A 23,904-nucleotide genomic window follows, 5' to 3' on the forward strand; every position below is an offset into this window, starting at 1 on the left:
TTGATCCCTATGCAGATAAGTCTGTTCCATAGTTACTGACTGTACTCCTAATCTCAGTCAGCCAGCTTCCAAATTCATGCTATTGATGATGAAGGGCATGGAGTTAAAAATAAAGTATTTGGGCCAATGCAAACACATCCCCAGTAAAAGGAATTTTACAAAACTCCCAATTCAAAATGCATTAGGGCAGAAAACAAAAAGCCCTAGCAGCATCTTCACATGAGCAGGCTTGTTTGTTCATTTGTAGCTAATAGCCTTTTCTTGCTGTGTGAGCAAGCTTTAGTAGCCATGTCTTGCTAGAAGGAAGAATACCTTTTATTCAGTTGCGGAGTCTTGTGGACAGCAGCTCATTTTCTGAATCCCAAAGTTGTCCCGTGCTTGCCATGTTATGCAGTCTTTAGAGTCATCCAAGTCACGTAGGATTTGAAGTCAAATGTAACTTTTAAATGAAAGGCTGTGAAACTGAAAAATTCTTAGGTCTATTAACCCCCATTAATGATGCCCGAGTCCATTTGGAACTTACAGATTGTAAATACTATGTATGCATGTATGTAGCACCTTCCTCATGGAGCTCACAGTGCTTACAGTTGTTATCTGATTTAATCTTCACAGCATCCCTGTGAGGAATGGGGTACATATTATCCCCATCTTGCAGGTAAGGAAAATGGAGCCCAGAGAATTTGAGGGTGGCCTCACTAAGGCTACATAGTTGGTGGCATTGGAGGCAGAAATATAATAGCAGGCTCTTGATTTTAAGGCTATTTTTTAACCTACCATATAATGATATTAAAGAATGAAAATAAAAAAGGATCCAGTATCTTTCTTTTTTCCCATGGGGTATCTCCCAATGCCACCTGGGATATTGTAGAACCTCTCCAGTTTATTGTCTTTTGATATGAAGGAATGACCAATGACATATCAAAATTCAGATGCATTAAGAAATAATTTTAATAGTTATAATGTCCTGTCTTGATTCTGGAGAAGAGTTGGGGAAATGTACTTCTCTTTTTTATTTGAAGACGTAGGCATTAGGGTGTGAAATATTGCACACACTGGTAGACTTTTGATGTTGATTTCTTTTGTTAGATCATTCCTTTCTTCTCTTTTCAAAATCTTTGTTACCAGGGATTACCTTTAAGTCTGGGAGGGACAAGAGATATATTTGAAAATGAAAGCAATATGAAAACAGAGATGTCAATAAAAATAATTTTAAAAGTAATCTTTAAAAACTAGTTCCTGGATATGCTGTTGATGGTTTGCATCAAGCAAACTATACTCCAATGAATGTACATTACCTTATATTTCTCATGGATCTTCTGGAATTTGCTTCATAGATTGCCCCATATACTACTTGTTTAATTAATGGAATCTACTGGGAGCAAGATACACCTCGGCTGTTGAGCCGCCAAGATGCCCAGAAGCTCCTTGCCCCAGTCAAAACTTCAGTTGCTGCTGTTGAGGGTTGCCCTTCATTGCCCCACAAGTACGTACGTTTATTTTAGTTATTTTTTAAAATAAAAATCAAATTAACAAACTATTTTAAAAATTGTTTAAATTTTAGTTTGTTTTATTTTAATTTTTAACTCATCTTCCTCCTTTCACCCAAAAAAGTTAAAGTATTTTTTAAAATTTTGCAGGGCTCACAGTTTTTCCATGCTAGTTCCCAGTGTTTGCTACTTAGTAGTAAACAGGGTCCTGGATCATCCAGCCCCTCAATTTACAGGTGAAGAAACTGAGGCCCATGAAGTTAAAAATGACTTGCCTAAGGCAATGAAAGTGAAAAGCAGAAGAACTTTCATTGGGCTCCATCTTCTACTTTCAGATCTAGATAGTGCTACTGTGAATCAGAGGGATGAATTATTTAACTGAATATTCATGTCATGCTCATAGTGTCCAAGTCACAATTTCAGGTGCTGTAATAATAATAGCTAATAGCTATTCTAGCACCATTCAAAGCCCTTTAAGGGATAAAAAAGATATAAGATAGGATCCCTGCCCTCAAGGAGCTTAGATTTGGGGAGGTGAACATAGACACATACACCAATAACTAATACAATCCAATGGTTCATATTAAGTACTAAATGAATTGTACCATCAATATGTGTGCTATCAAAGTTCAGAAGAGGGAGGAGCCTTGTGGATTGGATAGCTCAGAGAAGACTTTTTGGAATAGGGAGAAAGTGAGATGGGTCTTAGTGGGCTAAAAAAATTCATTTGGGCAGAGGGAAGGGTGATAGATACTTCTGGAGAAAGGAGGAAAAGGTGGAAATAAAAAAAATACAAAAAGCAATGTGTTCCAAGAACAACTAGGTAGACTAGTCTAGTTGATGGAGATGGTTGGTGTAGGAGAATTGTGGGACATAAAACCTGGAGAACTTAGTTGAGACCAGACTGTTAGGGGCATTTCTTGCCAGGTCAGTGTGAGAAAGTCATCTTTCATTTGCTCCTTCTATCCAGGCCACACCCAGTCTTTTATCTTGCCACTGGACTTAAATGACTAGAAGAGAGTGTGAAGTTGACATCTGTGTAATTCTGCCTCACTTAAATCCAATTCACATGCAAGTCAAGACGTTACACCATGATCCTCTTCATTTGTACAACAATCAACAGAATATTAAGAAAGGAAATGATACCTTGAGAGCAGTTTTTAGCAAGGTTATTTAGATGGCAGTGTGAAGGATAGGTTAGAGGGGTATCACTTCTCTCTGTACCTGACACAAAGTAATTGTGTAATAAATCTCTTTATGACTGATTGATCTAGAGAAGTGTAGCTAGCCATTGTTCCTTGATTGAAGATAATTTTAGGGAAAGATATTAGCCAGTTGTGTTTCATTTTGCTTTTAGTTGAAAACAAATCTTCCTTTAGGAAGAACTTTCTAGTAATTTTAGTTTTTTAAACTTCTATTTTCAGGTTGGGAAATGCACAATAGAAATCATTATCTAATCCTTTGTTTTTGTTGATGTTATTGTTGATTTTGAGTATTGATGGCAATTTTCAGCTTGGTAAAGCATTAAAGCATTTGGATCTCCTTTCTTTCAGGCTTATGGCCATATGTGACATTTCAGCCGACACTGGTGGGTCTATAGAATTTATGACAGAGTGTACGACAATAGATAGTCCCTTCTGTATGTATGATGCTGACCAGCATATTATTCATGACAGGTGAGTTTGTGAATTGCCTGCCAGTACCGGGAGGGGAATGAGGAGGGACGGAGGGAAATAAATTCAATCAGATAACTTAGGAAAACTTATGTGGAAATTTGTGATTATGTGTAATTGGTTAATAAATAAAATAAAACAAAGTAATTTGACATTTTCTCAGTCCTTTGAATAGGGGAGGAGGATGGGAAATATATAACATTTCAGCTAGCTTATGAAAGAGGAAATATAAAACACTTTTAATGTGTTAGCCTTTGATGACAAAGATATGCTAAAGGCCAGGAGAATTTAATTGGTAATAGTTCACATTTATTTAGTGTTTTAATATTTGCAAAACACTTTATAGCCTTGTGAGTTGGAGTGTAAAAGCATTGTTACCCCTACTTTATTAATAAGGGAACTGAGATTAAGACAGAAGAAATAACTGGCATATATCACATATCTAGTAAGTATTGGAGTTGGGTTTTCAGTCCTAGCTCTTCTTATTCCATATCTAGTGACCTTCCTACAAACTCTGCTGCCTTTTATGAAGTTCATATATATTTAAATACCAAGATTTTGGAAATGAAAGCATTTCAACTTTTAAATACACATCATATTTTTATGAATAGGAGACTTGTATAAGAAATGAGTAGTATCTGGGGAGTAACCTATTTTTACTTTGTATGTTACATACACTGTTTTGTGCTGGATCAACAAAATATGATATTCATACTAATATGAAGGTGGCTATAGAATATGCTAGACATGTTTGCATAAATAAATAAGTCATTTTGCTTCTTCTAGTGTTGAAGGCTCTGGGATACTTATGTGTTCCATTGACAATTTACCAGCCCAGCTCCCAATTGAAGCTACAGAATACTTTGGAGATATGCTTTTCCCCTATGTTGAAGAAATGGTAAACAGAACGGTGGTTTCAACAAGGGGGAGGGGGATTTTATTTTGAATGGAAACCAGAAACATTTAACAAATATGCTAAGCTTTTCTATCTAAGAAATTTTCTGTAGTTCTCTCCTTTCTCTTTCCCAGTATTACTTGCAATCACATTATTAATCTTCTACTTTTCTTGTTTCACTGTGGATTTGATCATTTTTATTCCTAGTAGTTATTTGTCTCGTTAAGGTGTATTTGATTAAGAATATACCCTTGATCTATAAGAGAGTCTTTCTTTTTGGGATGGGAGAAACACACCCAAGTTTGTAGCAGGATCTCACCACAAGAATGGGAGACTCATACTCAATAAAATTCAGAAGTAAGAAAAAGAATTTAATTTAAAGAAATAGTTTTTGGTGGTATAATAGACTAAAGGCTGGTGAAATAGTCTGGGGCTAATCAGGTAGCTTTAGGACTGATGGATAAGCCCAGGGGCTAGTAGAGCTGATAGTATGGAGTAACTGCTCCTCTGTAGAGTGGCAACTTCCACTGAAGAGTGGCAGCTTCCACACTCTAGATCAGGATTGGCATACTTATTGGAGCCTGGGAGCTTGTCACATCCCATTCCAAATTCAGGTGGAAGTGTATTTTGCAGGGTTTGTCACCATAGAGAATAATGAGCATATGCAAGTTTGGGAGATTCTTCTGGAATGCCAGAGTCCCCAGTGAGCAGGTTCCATGTCCCCCCATATGTCTTCCTTGACATAATTTGTCAATATAGGAGAGGTCTTGCTGCCCTTCTAGAATGAGAACATGGCAAGAGGTGGGGTGAAGAGTGAAGTACATTGGAGGACCACTATAGGTAATTAATTATGTCTTTCAGGTCTAAGAACAATATGAATAATTAATAAAATAGATAAGGAAATAGTGCCCATTATAGGATATTACAGATCCAGTACACAGAGAGGGTATTTGAACAATCCATAATTCATTCTTGACTAATGCTGAAACTATAGGTTTTTCAGTTGATGTCTAACCAATGTTAACTAGTGAGAAATGCAAAATTTCAGAGTGTGAGGGTCCTGTTCCTATTACTACTCCTTACTGTCTACTGTCAGCCCACATCGAACTCTTCCCTCTTTCTATCTCTTCCTCTATCCTCATCTCTCCTGATCCTTGCTCCCTGCCTCTCTCATCTTCTCTGTCCTCTCACTTCTTTCTCTCTCAATCAATGGCCCTGATATCCAAACCAGTTGAATCACTTAACAACCCTTCTCATCTGGTTTAATATATTCTAAGGATAGAAAACTAATTGGATTTTTTCCTTAGTAATTCATTAAATGGCCCTAGTAAACGTATAAATAGTAGTTGGCAGAGAATTCATTCCTTTGTTAGTGGACAGTGCTTGGAATATCATATTGTCTAATCATTGTTTGCTTTGCTATCTCCACTACTATCCCCCTCATCTAAACTCACCTAATTTTATTACAACTTGACAACTGTAGTTGTTAATGTTTCCTGGTAGGAATTTGTCTTTGGCAATAATAGATCCAGATTCTTAGCCACAGAAGATAAGGAAGCTTTTCCTTAAATGCAAGGTATTTTTCCATTTGAATTGTTTGCTCTTGGGAGGTACCCTTCTACAATGGCAGAGTGGTTAGGTAGCAACAAAGCTACACTTCCAGCCTATGCCCTTCCTCCTTTCTATCAAATATCCTTTGTTATGTTAAAAAAAAAACAATTCTTGACATGCTTTGCTTGGAAAAGAATGTCAAATAGTGAGCAGGACAGGATGCAAATGATAAGGATGTGTTCTTATGGTGGCATAGGAGAATTGGAAGGGAAGTGGCTAAGGTCAGCTAACCAGGCAGGATACTGTAGAGTGATATGGTGACCCTTGTGCCCTCTCTTTCCTCATTCTTTATTGTAGTATTCTAGTCTGGGGTGTTGGACAAACTATGCTATGCTTCAAATTTTCTTATCTCCTTCCTCTCCCCAATCAAAATTCCCATTCATTCTCTTTTCTCTATGTCTCTCTTTTAAACCCATAGCTTTTCTTAGAATCAATACAAGTATCAGTTCCAAGGCAAAAGAGCAGTAAAGAATAGGCAATTGGGATTAAATGACTTGCCCAGAGTCACACAGCTAGGAAGTATCTGAACCTTGATTTGGACCCAGGTCCTCTCAACTCTAGGCTTGGCACTCTATCCAAGAAACCACTTTGCTGCCCTCAAGTTCCCATTCTTTTGGTACAGAGATCTGAGCTATTTGCTAGGAGGAAACTAATCAGATATTAAACTTCACTTGTTCAAGTCTGTGCCTTTTTTCACACTATTGTAAAATGGCTAGCATATTTAATATTTTCCATTACTCAGGAAATTTAAATGAAAAATTAGCATTCCATTACTTCTTCCCCTGAGGGAATTTACCATCTCTCACCTCCCTCTCAGGCCATTTAGTTGAGTAGATGATGCCAAACTAGATCTTAGAATGGGATAAGGGAGCACAGGAATGCCTCCTTTTCCCTTACCTGAGTGTTTAAAATGTTATTTTCTTCCAGTCACTGAGGTTTAATTTGCTAAAATTTTTGGAAACAACCTGAATGATGCTACAGGAGTGAGTTTAGAGGATGTATTCTGGGGACTGTAGTTTCGTTTTCTGGATCTCTTTTGCCAGATTTCATGAAGGTAGCCAGGAATTACCTGCCCACAATGCACTAGTCCTATGGCCCTGGGCTGTGTATCCCATTATTCCATTTGATTATGAGCTTGTGAAGGCATTTAATCCCTTCCTGGTGTCTAGCCTGTGTGTATGCAGAAAGTGGGAGAAGTGGGGGTGTCAGGAACATTTAAACTGTAATGGCTGCACTCTTCTGCTAGAAGGGAGCAAAGCTGGCAAGAAGTGGCTATTTGCTGGGCAGGGTGGTGGGAAGGGAAAAATCCTGTGCTGTTATTTTTAACAAGCTCAAAATAGCTAAATTAACCAGGGTCGGAGATGTTTTGCTTTACTTGAAACTCTCCTTAGGAGGCTGTGATATTACCATAGTTACTAGCTTGTAGTTTAAAATTTAGAATTTATGCTGAAACAGCATCTTCTTTAGGGCAAGGTTTAATGCCCTTAGCAGTCAGAACATTCTGTGCTTTTTTAGAAAACATGCTTTTTCCAAATTCCTTTCTTCTTTGACAGATGTTTCTGTGCACATGCCAACACAAGGAAACCTTCTTACCAGTTTCATTTGGCCTTTCAGATATTATCAGATGCGACTCAGCCTCTTGAAAGTCAGAATTTCTCTCCAGTTGTCCGAGATGTAAGTTGTGGAAATGTCTTTTTCTCTCTCCTGCCTCCCCTTCACTCCTACTCTAAAAAAGTCTGATTTTAAACAACAAATTTGATGAAATAATTACATGTCTTTGGTATTATTTTAGGCAGTGATTGCATCCAATGGATCATTGCCTGATAAGTATAAATATATCATGAAACTCCGGGAGAGCAGGTAAAGTATTGCCCAGAGTCTCTTCTTTTGTTAAGTCTTTCTTTTGATTCGATGACAGTTTCTGCTTTTATGAGAGTGGTAGTTTTGTACAGTGAAAGGAGGATATGGAGTCAAGAAGGTCATTGGATCAAATCTTACTCCTGTTCTTAGGGGCAGGATCATGGAAAATTCATTTAGCACGAGTAAATTAACATTCATTTCCTCATCTATAAAATTGGTCTAAACTCCTAGCATCTACCTCAAAAGGTTATTTTAAGGCTGAAATGCAATAATGTCTATAAAACACTTTTAAAACTCTAAAGCACTATATAAATATTCATTATTATTATTAATAAATTAATTTTCCCCTTGATGTCTGGTTTAAATGTGCAGAAATGGATCATTTCAGGATGTTGCAACTTTTATTTGCCACATTTGTTTTTGTGAATAAGTTACATTAAATATTTTGCTATTCTTTGGGACATATCAGTAATAACCCACAAGTTGGATCAAATACTTTTTAAGCACTTCTGTTTCCTTATTTAAATTCCTAATACTTTTCTAGAAGGGAAATCATGAAACAGACACTCTGGAATATACCTATATACATTCGTTCTCTGTCTCTGTCTCGCTTTATAAATATATATGCATTATATATATTTCCATACATATAGCTACTTATGGAGATAAGTTTTATGCCTAGTGTGAATCTGAGGGACCTTTGAAATAACTCATCAATCACCCACCAACTTTTGGGTAAGCCAGAAGCTCAACTTATATCTAGTAAATGACTCGATATTGAGGGCGCTTCCTCCACAAATGGAGGAAAAATCCTCAGTTTGAGGTCTTTCTTCCTTATGCAAGCATGTATGCAAGAGGCTTGAAATGGAGCCTGTCCCTTTCTCTTGTGTAATGCTTTGAGGTCATCAGTTATAATACTTTCCTGTTTTGTTGTTCATTTAGAAGAGAAAAAAAGAGAAACAACTCTTTCATGATACCTTCTCTTTCTTTTCATTCTTCTTCACCCCCTCCCCCGCCCCAACCCATTCCTACTTTGAGATCTATAATTCAATGTAATGATAACTTCATAAAATGTGGATTTGGTTCTTTGGGAAATGATTTTTTCCCCCTACTGTCCTGTTGAGAATTATATTTCCAGAACTACCGTAGTTTAAACTTAGAATAAACCATTTCTTCTGGATATGCTGAATTTTCATCTTCTAATGAACAGAGAACTGAACTAGAAGAGAAATAATTTTAATTCTTTTTTTCATGTTCATTATGCACTATTTAAGTACAATCTATTGTTCCTAAGACATGTTTCTTATTAAACTATCCCTGAATTTATCTCCTACCTTTTTTTTTGGCTTGACTTTTTTTCTCATACAGTTTTCCCTAAAGAGTTGATATAAATATGGGGATTTTAAAAAGAAGCAAAGGCAGCTAGGTAGCTCAGTGGATAAAGAGCCAGGCCTGGAGATGGGAAGACCTGAGTTCAAATTTGACTTTAGATGCTTCCTAGCTGTGTGACCATGCGAAAGCTACTTTTACCTCAATTCCCTAGCCCTTAACTGCTCTTTTGTTTCGAAATCAGTATTTAGTTTCAATTCTAAGGCAGAAAGTAAAAGGAAATTCATGTTGTGAATTCTGAAAGAAAAGATTAACTCTCTTTACCTACTAACAAGCTGAAATAATACTTTAAAAAAACATTTAGGGTATTTTTTGTAATGATAAATTATCCTCAGTTGTGTTGCTTGCTATAAACCTAACAGATTCAAGCTAAGGGAGGAAATCAAATGCATAGGGAAATAAATAACTTAAACTATATTTTGTGTTGGTTACTCAAGTTATTTTCTTGCATTCACATCCATATTTTTCAATCTTTCTTTATCTCCCATGTACCAGTGTAGGAACTATTTCACTAGTCCAGACCCTATTTAATCTGAACTTTCTCATTGTGTGACATTTTTGCTTGTTTTTCTTTCTTCCTTCTTTTTAACATGAATCATTTCCCTGAGCTCTTGCACATTTTCTATTTTTGTAGGTACTATAATGTGATGAGAAGCATGCATACTGTTTAATATTCTTATTCATGACACTATAAAATTCTCAATTCTCAACACTTGGTTTAATTCTATTTCCTTTTTTATTATTTATTCTTTTGTAATCTTTCTCTAAGATTCGCCTGGATCAGAGAAAAAAATATTATCTCCTGCAATCATTGCATTTCAAGGTTTTGAATTTGGTTTTATTTTGGCAACTCAGTTAACTTTATAAGATGGCATACCATTTACTGCATATGTGTTTAGTAGAAATACTGATTTATAATTTATGAAATTTTGGGGTAGAATGCATTACCTTGCTTAACTTTCTTAGTAATTATGAGGGTTTAAAAAAAATCTTGGGGGCACCTGGGTAGCTCAGTGGATTGAGAGGCAGACCTAGAGAAAGAGGTCCTAGGTTCAAATCTGGTCTCAGACACTTCCCAGCTGTGTGACCCTGGGCAAGTCACTTGACCCCCATTGCCTACCCTTACCACTCTTCTGCCTTGTAGCCAATACACAGTATTGACTCCAAGATGGAAGTAAGGCTTAAAAATAGATAAACAAACAAACAAACAAATAAATAAATAAATCTTGATGGAAATTCCCACTTTTCAGATTTACCTGATATACACTAAGTTTTATTATAGCCTTTCATTTTTGTTAGGTATGTCTTTATTTTAAAATGTGTTTCTTATGTTCAAAATTGCTGGATTTTGTTTCCTTATTGAGTTTGTAATTCTTTTATCATCTAGCTTTGTTAACCCATTGTAATTGTTAGATTTATGTTTTTATCCTTTATTTTATATGCCTGCAATTTTATTAGTTTAAGTTGACTTCAAAAAAAGGAACCTCTGACCAATGCAAATTGACACCTTTGTACCTTAGAGTATTAGAGAGGAGCCTACAGCACTAAAAGGTTAAATGGCTTGCCTATAGTCATTTAGTCACAGTGTTTTAGGAGGAAAACTGAATTGAGGTCTTTCTGGTTTTCATCTCTTTTTCTTCTCTCTTTTGGGAAATTTTATTTTAAATTCAGTTCCAAATTCTCTCTCCCTTCATGCTTCATCCACCCACTGAGATAGCAAGAAATGCAATACTCATTATACACAAAAGGTCATGCAAAACATATTTCCTTATTAGCCAAGGTCTAGGGGAAAAAATAGGAAGAAATAAAAAGAAAGGAAAACTGCTTCAATCTGCACACTAGGCCCATAAGTTCTGTATTTGTAAGTAAATAGCATTTTTCATCATGAATCCTTTGGAACTGTACCTGATTATTTTATTAATTTTAAGTTTGTCACAGTTTATTATCTTTACAATTTTGTTACTGTGTAAATTGTTCTCTTGTTTTTGCTAATTTCACTCCTCTTTGTATCAGTTCATCTATCTTCCCAGTTTTTTTTCTGGAACCATAATTTTCTTCATTTATTATAGCATAATAATACTTCATCACATTTATTTACCACAATATATTCAGCCATTCCCCAATTGATGAACATCTTTTCAGTTTCTAATCTTTTGCCATCACAAAAAGAACTGCTATAAATACTTTTATACAAGTAGGACATTTTCCTCTGCCTTTGATTTTTTGGGGGTAGACCCAGTAGTGGTATTGTTAAATCAAAAGGTATATACAATTTAATAGCCATTTGGGCATAGTTCTAAATTGCTCTCCAGAATAGTTGAACTAATTCACAGTTCTACTTAAAGTTTATTAGTATTGTCTATTTTCTCACATCTCCTTTAGCATTTGTCATTTTCATTTTTTGTCACCTTAGCCAGAATGATGGGTGTTAGGTGACTCTTCAGAGTTGTCTCAATCTGCATTTCTCTATTAGTTATTTAATATGATGATTGATAGTTTTGATTTCTTCTTCTGAAAACTGTTCATAGCTTTAGATCATTTATCAGGGAATGGCTCTTGTTTTAATACATTTGGCTCAGTTCAATGTATTTTAAAATAATGAGACATTTATTCTAGAAGCCTACTACTCCAGAGAAGGTATACTATTTCTATCCCCATTTAATTCACTCCAGATATCTATCATATTTAACTTTTCTAAGATTCTATTCATCTCCTTGACTTCTTTCTTATTTGTTTTTTGGTTAGATTTATCTCTTTCTAAAAGGACAAAATTGAAATCCCCACTTTTCTTATTTTGTTATCTATTTCCATCTGTAACTCATTTAGCTCTTCTTTTAAAAATTTGGATGCTATTACATTTGGTGCATATAAATTTAATATTGATAATGCTTCACTATCTGGCACCTTTTAACATAATATAGTTTTTCTATTTACCACATGACCGCATCTATTTTAGCTTTAAATGTGTTAGAGATCATGATTACTTTTCTTTCTTTCTTCCTTTCTTTCTTCCTTTCTTTCTTCCTTCCTTCCTTCCTTCCTTCCTTCCTTCCTTCCTTTCTTTCTTTCTTTCTTTCTTTCTTTCTTTCTTTCTTTCTTTCTTTCTTTCTTTCTTTCTTTCTTTCTTCCTTTCTTCCTTTCTTCCTTTCTTCCTTTCTTCCTTTCTTTATCACCCAGGGCATGGTATATATATTCTGCTCCAGTTTTTTACTTTTGTTTGTTTCTTGTAAATAACACATTATCAGGTTTTGGCTTTTGATCTATTCTGATATCCATTTCCATTTTTGTGGGTAAATTCATCTCATTTATGTTCAAAGTTATAATTACTAGTTTCATATTTCCCTTCATTTTACTTTTCCTCACCATATGTCCTTCTTTTCCTCTCATTTTGCCATATTACCCTTCAGATGCCCAATACCATCTCTCTAATTCATATCCTTTCTTAGAAAGCTCCCTTAATTCTCTCCTTTTGCCCTCCTAGTTCTAAATCACCCACCTTTCTAAGGGTCCCTCTCTTGTCCTTTCCCTCTTGCCTCTTAGTTCTTATTCTATCTCTTCTTCTAAAAGTTCCTACCTTAAATCCCCCTTCCCTACCCTTTCATTTTTTGATATAAATACTCTTCTAAAAATCCCTTCTTTGTTCTATCCTGAGATTCTCTCATATCCTCTTTCCTTGCTGTGTTATTTCTTGACATGTATTTCCTTCTAGAATCCCTCCATTTTCTTATCTCCTTGCCCTCTTTTCTCTTAATCTACGCTCCCTTCTTTTAGTCTATTACTTCCTTAAGGGGACTCTTAGTATACCCTCTTCTCAGCAGTACATGGTGCCTTTCAAAAATTTCAAAAATTTAAGGGCACAAATATGGTTAAATGTAAATAAGAAGAAAATATTAAATTCTTTAAGGAATCATAGAATTAGAAAGTAAAAATTAGTGAAGACTAAATAACTTAATCTTAAAGAATAAGTGGGGTTAAAGAACAAATCAGAGAAACAATAAATAATTTCATTAATTGATTAAAGAGAATGATAATTATAATTTATCATTAATATTAAAGAGAATTATCATGAGACAACATAACAAAACTTGTGGGACACAGGGAAAGCAGAAATTAAAAGAAAATGTATATCTCTAAATGTTTAGATTAATAAAATAGAGAAAGAACAGATCAATAAATTGGGAATATAATTTTAAAAGTAGAAATAAGGAAGAAATAAAGATATCCCCAACTAAATACCAAATTAGAAATCCTAAAAATTAAAAGTGAGATAAACAAAATTGAATGTAAGAAAACCATTGAATTAATAAATCAACTAATCTAGGTGTTCCTTTTATTAAAAAACAACAACAAAATAGATAAACCATTGTTTGATATGATTTAAAGAAGAGAGAAAACAAATTCATTAGCATTAAAGATGAAAAGTTCAAATATGCCACCAATGAAGATGAAATTAAAGCAGTTATTAGGAGTTATTTTGCTCAATTATATCCCAACAAATTTAGTAATATAAGTGAAATAGAAGAATAATTATAAAAATATTAACTGCCTAGACCAGTGATAACTACAGCCCACAGGCCAGATGCAGGCCCTCTGAAATGTTTTATCCGGGTAGGGACATTATTCCTAACCTGACGAATATAATGAGTAGGATACAATACAATGAAACTTCGAAAGAGTTGCCTTAGAAACAGACTGACAGATGAGCATTTCCTTTCCTTTGGCCCCCTCTTTAAAAAGTTTGCCCATCACTGGCCTAGACCATCAGAGGAGGAAATAGAATATCAAACTAAACTTATTTTAGAAAAGAAGTTGAACAGGCCACAAGTAAACTGCCTAAAAAAACTTGAAGAAGAATTCACAAGTGAATTCTACCAGGCACTTTCAGATCAGTGAATTCCAATATTAAATAAATTATTTGACATAACAGGTGAAGAAAGAGTTTTAGCAAATTCCTTTTATGAAACAAATATGGAACTGATATGTAAATAAAGAATAACAAAAACAGAATGATAATTATGGATTGATAGGATGGATTAATATTAGGAAAGCTATCAACATAATTAATCATTAATAACAAAAGTAATAAAAACACATAATTACGTGAACAGATATGAAAAAGCCTTTGATAAAATACAACACTCTTTTTACAAATATCAGAAAGCAGAAGTATAAATATTTTTTTCATAAAATGACATGAAACTATCAGCAAATATTATTTCTAATAGAGATAAACTAGAAGCCTATTTAATAAGATCAGAATTGAAACAAGGTTGCCCACTATCACCATTATTATTTAATATAGTATTAGAAAGAAGAAAAATAAATTGCAGGAATCAGAATGTGCAGAAAAGTAATAAAATTATCTTTTTTGCAATCTTATAGTAAATGTGGACAATCCTAGAGATTCAATTAAAAGGTTAGTTGAAATGATCATAGATCATCAGTATTTTTATATATTGCTAACAAAGTCTTGTATAAAGCAATAAAAAGAGATATTCCACTTAAAATAACCACAGATACCAAAAAATACCTGGGACTATACCTGCCATAACAAACCTAGGAACCACACTAACATAATTATAAAACTCTTTTTACACAAGCAAATAATTGGAGAAATATTAATTTTTCTTGGTTAGGCAGAGCAAATATAATTAAAACAATAATCCTACCTAAATTAATCTATGTATTCAATGTCATCCTAATCAAATTACCAAAAATTTATTTTACTGAGAAAGAAAAATAATAACAAAATTCATATGGAAGAAGAAAAGGTCAAGAGTAGCAAAAAAATGTAATAAAAATGAAAAGGAAGAAGGTCTAGCACTATAGATTTTAAATGGTATTATGAAGCAGTAATTATCAAAACTATCTGATACTGGCTAAATAAATATATCAGTGTAAGAGAACAGACATAAAACGAACCATAGTAAAAGATGATAGTAACCTTCTATTTGACAAAAAGTATAAATCCAGGCTATTTGGATAAGAAATCACTATTTAGTAAAAATTGCCGGGACAACTGGAAAGTAGTTTGACAGAAATTAAGTATAGACCAATATTTTACACCATTCACTAAGGTAAGATCAAAATGGATATATGATATAGTCAGAAAAGAAGATATAAGTACAATAAAAGAACAGGGAACATATTACCTATCAGATTTATGGATAGGAGAGAGATTTATGAGTAAGCAATAAATAGAGAATAGTGTGAGATATAAAATGGATAACTTGGAGTATATTAACTCCAAAAGTTTTGTGCAAATAAAATAAATATTGCCATGATTAGAAGGAAAGGAAAAATTGGGAAAATTTTTTCAAAGACATTATCTCAGACAGAGGTCTCATATCTAAAATATATAGATAACTTTATCAAATTTATGAGACTAAGAGCCATCCTCCAATAAATCCATGGGGAAAAGATATGAACAAATAGTTTTTGGATAAAGAAATCAAAGCCATAGGTAAGTATGTGAAAAAATATAGTAGTCACTACTGTTTAGGGAAATGAAAACAAAGACAATTTTGAGGAAACATCTCACACCCACAAGACTGGCTAAAATGATAGAAGTGCAAAGTGACAAATGTTGGAGGGGTTGTGGAAAATTGGGGACATTAATGCATTGTTAGTGGAACTGTGAACTAATTCAAGCATTTTGGAGAGCAATTTTGAGTCATCCCCAGAGACTTATAAAACTCTGTATATCCTGTGACAGAAGATCAGGGGAAAAGGAAAAGAAGCTATATGTTCCAAAATATTTAAAGCAACTCTCTTCATAGTGGCAAAGAGCTGGAAATTGTCCATCAATTGGGGAATGGTTAAGTAAATTGTGGTATATGACTGTGATGGAATAGGACTGTATCATAAGAAACCACGAGCAGATCAATTAAAAAAACTTAGAAAAAAAACTACATGAAACAATGAAGAATGAAACAAGTAGAACAAAGAGAACATTATATACAGGTACAGATTTAATATTTGAGGAATAATTTGTAAATATTTGCCTCCAGAGAATGAACTGAGAAATGGAAACATGAAAGACATAATCTATATATTTTGCTGGATGATGCTTTCTATGGTGGTGGGAAGAGGAGGGAGGATCTGAATAAAAAAATAAAAATAGGTTACAATACAAAAAAAATGTGCTGCAAAATTTTATTACCAGTTTTCTGCTGTTCTCCTAGTTTTGGCTGCATTGATTTGGTATGTGCAAAAACTATAATTTTTTGTCATCAAAATTCTCCATTTTACCTCTAGGAACATCTATATTTGTTATTTGGTCACAAACACTTCCCTAATACATAGATCTGAAAGGTGATTTCTCCCATACTCCATTAATTTGCTTATATTTTCACTCTTTATGTCTAACTCATGCTCCCATTTTGAACTCATCTTGGTACATAGTATGAGTTCTTGATTGATCCCTGATTTCAGTGAGACAGTACTCTTGTTTTCCAAGCAGTTTTTGCTGAATAGTATTTGACCTAATAACTAGGCTATTTGAGTTTTTCAACTACAATGTCACTATGCTCATTTGCTTATCTTGTGTACCTACTTCATTCCATTGAACAAGCACTCTTTCTTATCTAGTACAAATTGTTTTGATTCCTGCTTTGTAGTACAGTTTGAGATTTGCTGTTGCCAGACTCCCTTTCATTCACAGTTTTTCCCATTGATTTCCTTGATATTCTTGACCTTTTGTTCCTCCAGATGAATTTTGTTATTTTTTTCTATCTGTACATAGCAATCCTTTGCTAGATTTTTTTAGGATGGCATTGAGTAAGTAAATTAATTTAGGTAGTATCATTATTTTTATTTCTATGCCTTAAGCCTACCAATGAGCAATTAATATTATTTAGCTATCTTTATTTGTGTAAAGAGTATTTCTATTTGTGTCCCCCCATTATACCCCATTGTATAAACTCTTTTTTTCAATTCTTTATTTTGTGAGATGATTTCCCCTATTCATTCTCTCCTTTCCTCCTCTTCTCAGTACAACTTTCTTTCTCACCCTTCCCTCCCTTTTCTGAGATACTCTAATATAATATTTGCAACTATTCTCTATCTCATTAAGCTCCTTCCTGCCCTAGTGATGATACAGTTCTTAGGGAGTTACATGTATCATTTTACCATCTAAGAATGGAAACAGTTTAGCTTTCTCTAGTCTTATGTTTTCTTATTCATTGTTTGCCTTTTTAGACTTTTCTTGACTCTTGTATTTGAAAGTCAGATTTTATTTTCTTCCATTGTTTTTCTTTCTTTCTTTTTAATCCTTATCTTCTATCCTAGTATTAATGCTAGGACAAAAGGGAAGGGCTAGGCAAACGAGGATTAAGTGACTTGCCCAGGGTCACATAGCTAGGAAGTGTCTGAGGCCAGATTTGAACCTAGGTTCTTCTAACTCTAGGCCTGGCACTCTACCCACTGTGCTACCTAGTTACCCTGAAGTGTCAAATTTTCTATTTGGCTCTGTTTTCCACCTCTATCTTTCCATCTAAGAGTGCATCTATTTCACTAAATATATAATATATTTTTCCCCACACCCTTCCAGGATTACACTTAATTTTTGCTGGGTAGGTTATTTTTTATTGCAATTTTAGTTCCTTTGCATTATGGAATATCATATTATAAGCCCTCAGCTTCTTTATAGAGGTAGTTGCTAAATCTTAGGTGATCTTAACTTTACAATATTTAAATTTTTTCTTTCTGGTTGTTGGTAGTATTTTCTCCTTGAACTTGATTGTGGTTATAATATCCTTGGGAGTTTTCATTTTGGAATTTCTTTCAGGAGGTAAGTAATGGATTCTTACAATTTCTACTTTATTCTTTGCTTCTAAGATATCTGGACAAGTTTTCTTAATAGTTTCTTGAAATAAGATGTCTAAGTTGTTCATTTATTTTGGGTAGTCCAATAATTCTTAAGTTATCTCTCTTTGCTCTATTTTCCAGGTCACTTGTTTTTCCTTAGATATTTCCCCCTATTTTTTCAGGCTTTTGACTTTGTTTTATTGTTTCTCTATAGCTCATGGAGTCAATAGCTTTTATTTGGCCAATTCTAATTTTTAAGGAGTATTTTTTTAGTGTTTTTGTACCTTCTTTACTAAGCTGTTAATTTTCTTTTTTTAATAAGATATTTCATGTTTTCCTCTGTTTTTTCATTCCTTTGATTCTGCTTTATTGTTTCTTATTTTTTCATGAAATCATGAGTTTCTAGATGGCCAATTCTAATTTTTTAAGATTTTATTTTCCTCTGTTAGTTTTTGTTTCTCCTTTTTCAGTTGGCCCATTTCTTCTTGCATCACTTTCTTTTCTCCTTGCATCACTTTCATTTCTCTTTCTCACTTTTCCTCTGCTGCTCTTAATTGGTTTTTGGAGTCTTTTTTGAGCTCTTCCAGAATCTGTGTCCAGTCCATATTTTTCTTTTGGACTTTGTGTGTATTTGTTTTGCTTTTACTGTCCCCTTCTGCCTCTGTACCTTGCTCTTTGTCTCCATAAAAATTCTTTAGAGTTAGGTGCTTTTTTTAAATTTTCTCATTTTTCCTATCTAATTATAGGTAGACTTTGTTTTCTGGGGAGTTGAAGTACCCTCATAAACTTCAGTCCTTCCTTGATGCTCTTCTCAGCTTATTTTCTGGGTATTTACCAGTTTCAGTTCTTGGAGGATGATGTATGTGATGGTCTGATGGCTGAGAACTCTGAGAGCCCTCTTTCCCTGCTGATTCAATTGACCCTTGAGATCCTGATAGCTCAGACTTGCCTTAGGCTTGGTTGTAAGCTTTTGGTTTTACTTTGATCTTGATCAGGTCAGGAACTACTTAAATTGTAGCCTTGGGCTTAGGTGTAATTTTGGTCTTTCTGTGTACTTGTTCTAATCTGACACACCCATACTTGCCTGTTTTGGAGTTCTGCCCTGAGCTTTAGGCAAAAAGATGCAAACCCCTTCCTTAGTACTATCAGCCACCCCAAATTGTGAACTATGTCCAGAATGGGATTCCTGGCCTCACTCTGGGTTCACATGGATCAGCCCTCTTTAGCCTAAACTGCTCTGGGCTAGGACTCTGGACTTCTCCACATGTTTGAAATTTCAAAGGGTGTGGTTTGGCTTGGATCACTATTTGCTCAGGTAGGATCTCAGCTTGGAATGTTAGCTTGAGCTTAGTTTCACAACCTGTATCCACTGTCAGGGGGTGCAATGAATATAGCACTGGATCTGAAGACAGAAAGACCAAAGTTCAAATCCTTCCTTGTACACTTACTAGTTGTATGACTCTGGGCAATTCAGTTTGTCTCAGTTAGTTTATCCATCTGTAAAAATGGGGAAATAATAACACCTGCCTTGTATTATTGTGAGGATCAAATAAGATATTATTTGTAAAGTGATAAGCACAATTCCTGGTCTTAATAAATGCTATTCAAGTGATAGCTGTTACTATCACTAGTAGAAATAATATTTGTTTTTCTTCACAGGGCTTTTATGAAAATCAAATTATACACACACACAGATATATATCTCAATGGCACTATGATTATAAGTTGTTATTATCATTGAATGTTATCACTATATAATTAGAAGTTGTTACCACTGTGGCAGCCTGACATAGCTGTTACATAAGGCACATAGGTTGTGTAATGCTTGTGTAAAACTAGCTTTGTGCTGTTATTGAACGAGATCAGAGAAATGAAAATTGCCCATTGCTTAGTATTCTCTTCTGTGAACTATGCTGATTGTTGCTGACTTAAATGGCTTCTAAGCTCATTGCATATTCACCATGACCAGCTTTTTTGATATATCATACCCAATACATGTACATTAATATAGAAACAAGCCTTCTTGGCTCTGGTTGCCAGCACTTACCAGCTTCCTTAAGTGATAGAATTTTTGGTATGTCTATGGACTGGATTTGGAAAGAGAATTTATTTAGCTTAATCATTATTATCATTGTTGTTGTTAATGGGATTCTGAGATACCTAGAAATGGGCTTAAAATGGGACATTTGGCAAGCAGTTAATTATTTATTGTTTCCTGATCTGTATGTTTCCTTGGCTAGGCAAAGATTACGTAAAGAATTCATGTTGGGGGCAGCTATGTGGCTTGGTGGATAGAGAGCCAGGCCTGGGGATGGGAGGTTCTGAGTTCAAATTTGACCTCAGATATAGCCTAGCTGTGTGACCTTGGGCAAGTCACTTAATTCCATTGCCTAGCGCTTACCATTCTCCTGTCTTAGAACCAATATATAGTATTGATTCTTAGAAGGAAGGTAAGGGTTTAAAAAAAAAAGAATTCATGTAGACTTTAGGGGCTCATGAATAATGGCATAAATTCTCTTTACATATTGATTTTAAAGAGTCAAAGACTACTCTGAAAGACTTGCAGTTAATACTATATTATCCTGGATATTGTCTTGGCCTTCAGCTTCCTTCTATTGTAAATTCTTAGAAAGCAGAGAATTCCATGTTTCTGCCTGGAAAAGGGAGCATTTACTTTTATAGTTTAGTTATGTTAATAAAGTGGGCTACAAAGAAGCCCTAATCTTTCAGCACACTGTAGATCTTGAATTATGAACTCACAGAGAAAGAAAGTTCTGCCACTGGCTTTGGAGTGATATTTTACCTTGCAACAGTAGGATGATTTTAAAACAATACTTGGCATAAATGACTCCTCTTTGAAGAGTAAAAATAATAGTGAGCATTTATATGTTATTTCATTTGATCCTCATAACAACCCAGTGAGGTATTCTCATTTTGCAGAGGGACAAAGTAAGGCTGAGTGTGGTTAAGTGACTTGTACAGGACTCACACCATTTGTAAATAGTTGAGGCAAAATGAAAACTCAAGCCTTCTCTGATATTAGGTCTAATATTTTCTGTGTTCTCCGTATCACCTACCTACCCAAGATAGTCAACAGATAAGAAACCAACTCTTATTTTGGTCAGGTTTGCAGAAAACTTCTAAGCTAAAAGTGTACTTCTGTTCCAGGTTTTATAAGTTTTTATTTCATTTGCAGGGAGCGTGCACAGTTGCTTTCAATGGACAACACGAAGAAAGTGTTGCTACTTGGAACTGGCTATGTGTCTGAACCAGTACTAGAATACCTTTCTAGAGATGGCGGCATTGAAATAACAGTAGGTAAATAAACATTTCCTTTATTTTGGAAATTCTTTATCATTTTTTTGCGTGTGAATTCCTTGGACATTTAAAAATTTTTTTTTTTTTGAGAATTCACAATGAATTTTATTCTTTAACTTGCTAGGAGTGGAAGACAACTAATCAAAAGAAATATCTTGAAATGTTTTGTTCATCAAATAGGCTCAGATATGAAGAATCAGCTTGAGCATTTGGCCAAGAAATACAACATTAACCCCATTGTTTTGAATATTGGCAAGCAAGAGGAGAGACTGGCCAGCTTGGTAAAGAAACAAGACCTTGTGATCAGGTTAGTATCTCAAAGAAGTCAGCTCCATAGATCTTAATAACTGCTACGTACCTTCTGCTAAGAGAGGTTGGATGGAAATCCAGGAGAGATGGATTTGAAAGTCTCAAGCCTTCAGGGAATTGTAAGGGTTTTAATAATGCTTTAAAGTTGTAAGTAATTACTTCTGTGTTTCTATTGATAAGCTTATATTCTGTTTAAGCTCAAAATTGTAGGATCTGTGGTAAAAATTTATTAGCAGAAAACACCACTAAGGGAAACAAGGCCAAAATTAATGATAAACATTAATAAAAAGTCTCCAAGTTGATAAGAAATAGGTTTTTTGAGAGGTGGCCAGTCTCACAATAAAGCTGGATTCTGGTCAAAATCAAGGCCAGAGACTCAGAGCCTTAGGAGATAGCCTTTTTTTATGCAGAGAAATCTGATGACACAGTGACAGAAAATACCATCAAAGTTAAAATAGAATGGGTGCAAAATCTTTCACAGGGCAGTTCTTAATTAATGACAAAAGTGCTGATTAACCTGAAAAGTACAAAAATAATCACTATGGGTGGTAACTTTATGTTTCTGGCCTTTTCAAGACCTTTGCAATAAGGGTCAGGGTCTAATTGTTTTCTGTGGACAATTATAATTTAATACTAGGAATCAGCAGCCAATGGTCATCAGTTTGCGCCCAAGAGCAGCCCTCCACCTCCCTTTGGTCTGCTGTTCACACCCAAGAGCAGGGTGTGGTGGGCTTAACAGAAACTCTTGGTTCATAGGCTTACGTCAAAATGCCTGTAAACAAGATTTGATACCACCCTAAACAGTATTTTTCTTGCCTAATGGTTATAATTCTTATAGAGCAAACTATATTAACTCAAGGCTAATAATTATGTTATTAAAATAATCATGAAGGCTAATACAATCATAATCATAAAAGGGGGTAGGGGGCTTCACACTCACAAATGGGAAGCTGAAAGGGACATTAGCTAATCAACAAGCATTTTATTAAGTGTTTCGTATATGTAATTGTTCAGTCATTTCAGCTGTGTCTGATTCTTTGTGATCCTATTTGGGATTTTCTTGGACACTGCTTTGTTGTTTCCTTCTCTAGCTCATTTTACAGATAATGAAACCAAGGCAAGCAGGGTTAAATGACTTGTCCAGGGTGTCCAGCTAGTGCCTGATGTTAGATTTGAACTCAAGTATTCCTGACTCCGGCTTAATGCTTTATCAACTATGCTACCTAGCTGCCTTTACTTACTATATGTTAGGCACTGTTTGATTTTAGGGATAAGATGGCAAATCAGAAAGAAAGACCATACCTGTAAGAAGCTTATATTTTAATGGAGGAGATAGCATGTACATAAATAGGGTTATTCAAGTCATACAAAGCTGAAGGAAGGGCACTGTAAAAGAAGGTACTTACAGCTTAAGGAATGGGGAAAGGCTTCCCTTAGAAAGTGGTGTTTAAGTTGGATCTTGAAGGAAGCCAGGGACTCTAAGAGGCAGAGGTAAGATTTTATAGATACTCTAATTCACTCATATTTATATTACAACCTAGATAACTGAGGTCTCAGAGAGCTTAAATGATTTGTCCAGATGTAGGACAAATTTGTAGTAAATTAAATCTGAGCTATTAGCCAGGGACAGAACCTAGGCTTTTTGAAATCCCAATCCAGTGTACCCTCCAGTATATCATGCAGCTTTTTATGTACATTCCTCCTAGACAGCAAGAAATGCCAATAGCTATCTGCCAATAAGCTGAGACTATATAAGGATGCTAAGGATCCTTTTCAGTGGCTCCCTATTGCCTCACATTGTATATTTATAGTATGAATCTCTCTGTCTGTCTGTCTGTCTGTCTGTCTGTCTGTCTGTCTCTCTCTCTCTCTCTCTCTCTCTCTGTCTCTCTCTCTGTCTCTCTCTCTCTGTCTCTCTCTCTCTGTCTCTCTCTGTCTCTCTCTCTCTGTCTCTCTGTCTCTCTGTCTCTCTCTCTCTCTCTCTCTCTGTCTCTGTCTCTCTCTGTCTCTCTGTCTCTGTCTCTCTGTCTCTCTCTGTCTCTCTCTGTCTCTCTCTGTCTCTCTCTATCTCTCTGTCTCTCTCTCTCTGTCTCTCTCTGTCTCTCTCTGTCTCTCTCTCTCTCTCTCTCTCTCTCTCTCTCTCTCTCTCTCTTTCTCTCATATATAATTCTAGGTTAAAATACAAAAATCTGCATTCTGGCATTTAAAGCTCTGAAATATATGAGTGCCACCTGTCTTTCTAGTGTCTTCTGCTGCTCTCTTTCTTTCACTCTCCATTCCTATGAACTGGACTGATGCAGTATATGTTCCTCTATATCAGTATATGTCTCTATAGCTGTTCTGCATTCTCTCCTTGCCTTTGTGTCTTAGAAGTTAATACCCTCCTTCAAAAGTAACAGCTCAGACTTCATCTCCTACCTGAAGACTTTCCCGATCTCCACTAGTAAACATGTTCTCTCCCTTTGGGAAGCAATATAATTGCTAATATTTATCTGTAGTACTTTAAGGTCTACAAAATGTTTTATAGATATACTTCATTTAATCCGCACAACCA

General features: G+C 35.0%; 1 protein-coding gene across 1 annotated transcript in view; it reads left to right on the forward strand.

Annotated features, from left to right (window-relative positions):
* AASS (aminoadipate-semialdehyde synthase) overlaps positions 1 to 23,904 on the forward strand; it is a 69,300-nt gene that overhangs the window by 12,543 nt on the left and 32,853 nt on the right. Inside the window, exons 8-14 of the mRNA XM_044679995.1 lie at positions 1,335 to 1,483; positions 3,041 to 3,163; positions 3,947 to 4,058; positions 7,281 to 7,340; positions 7,459 to 7,526; positions 20,920 to 21,041; positions 21,222 to 21,348. Coding sequence (XP_044535930.1) covers positions 1,335 to 1,483; positions 3,041 to 3,163; positions 3,947 to 4,058; positions 7,281 to 7,340; positions 7,459 to 7,526; positions 20,920 to 21,041; positions 21,222 to 21,348 — 761 coding nt within the window. The remainder of the gene's footprint in view (positions 1 to 1,334; positions 1,484 to 3,040; positions 3,164 to 3,946; positions 4,059 to 7,280; positions 7,341 to 7,458; positions 7,527 to 20,919; positions 21,042 to 21,221; positions 21,349 to 23,904) is intronic.

The sequence above is a fragment of the Gracilinanus agilis genome, chromosome 5 (genome assembly GCF_016433145.1).
Source record: "Gracilinanus agilis isolate LMUSP501 chromosome 5, AgileGrace, whole genome shotgun sequence".
Lineage (NCBI taxonomy): Eukaryota > Metazoa > Chordata > Mammalia > Didelphimorphia > Didelphidae > Gracilinanus > Gracilinanus agilis.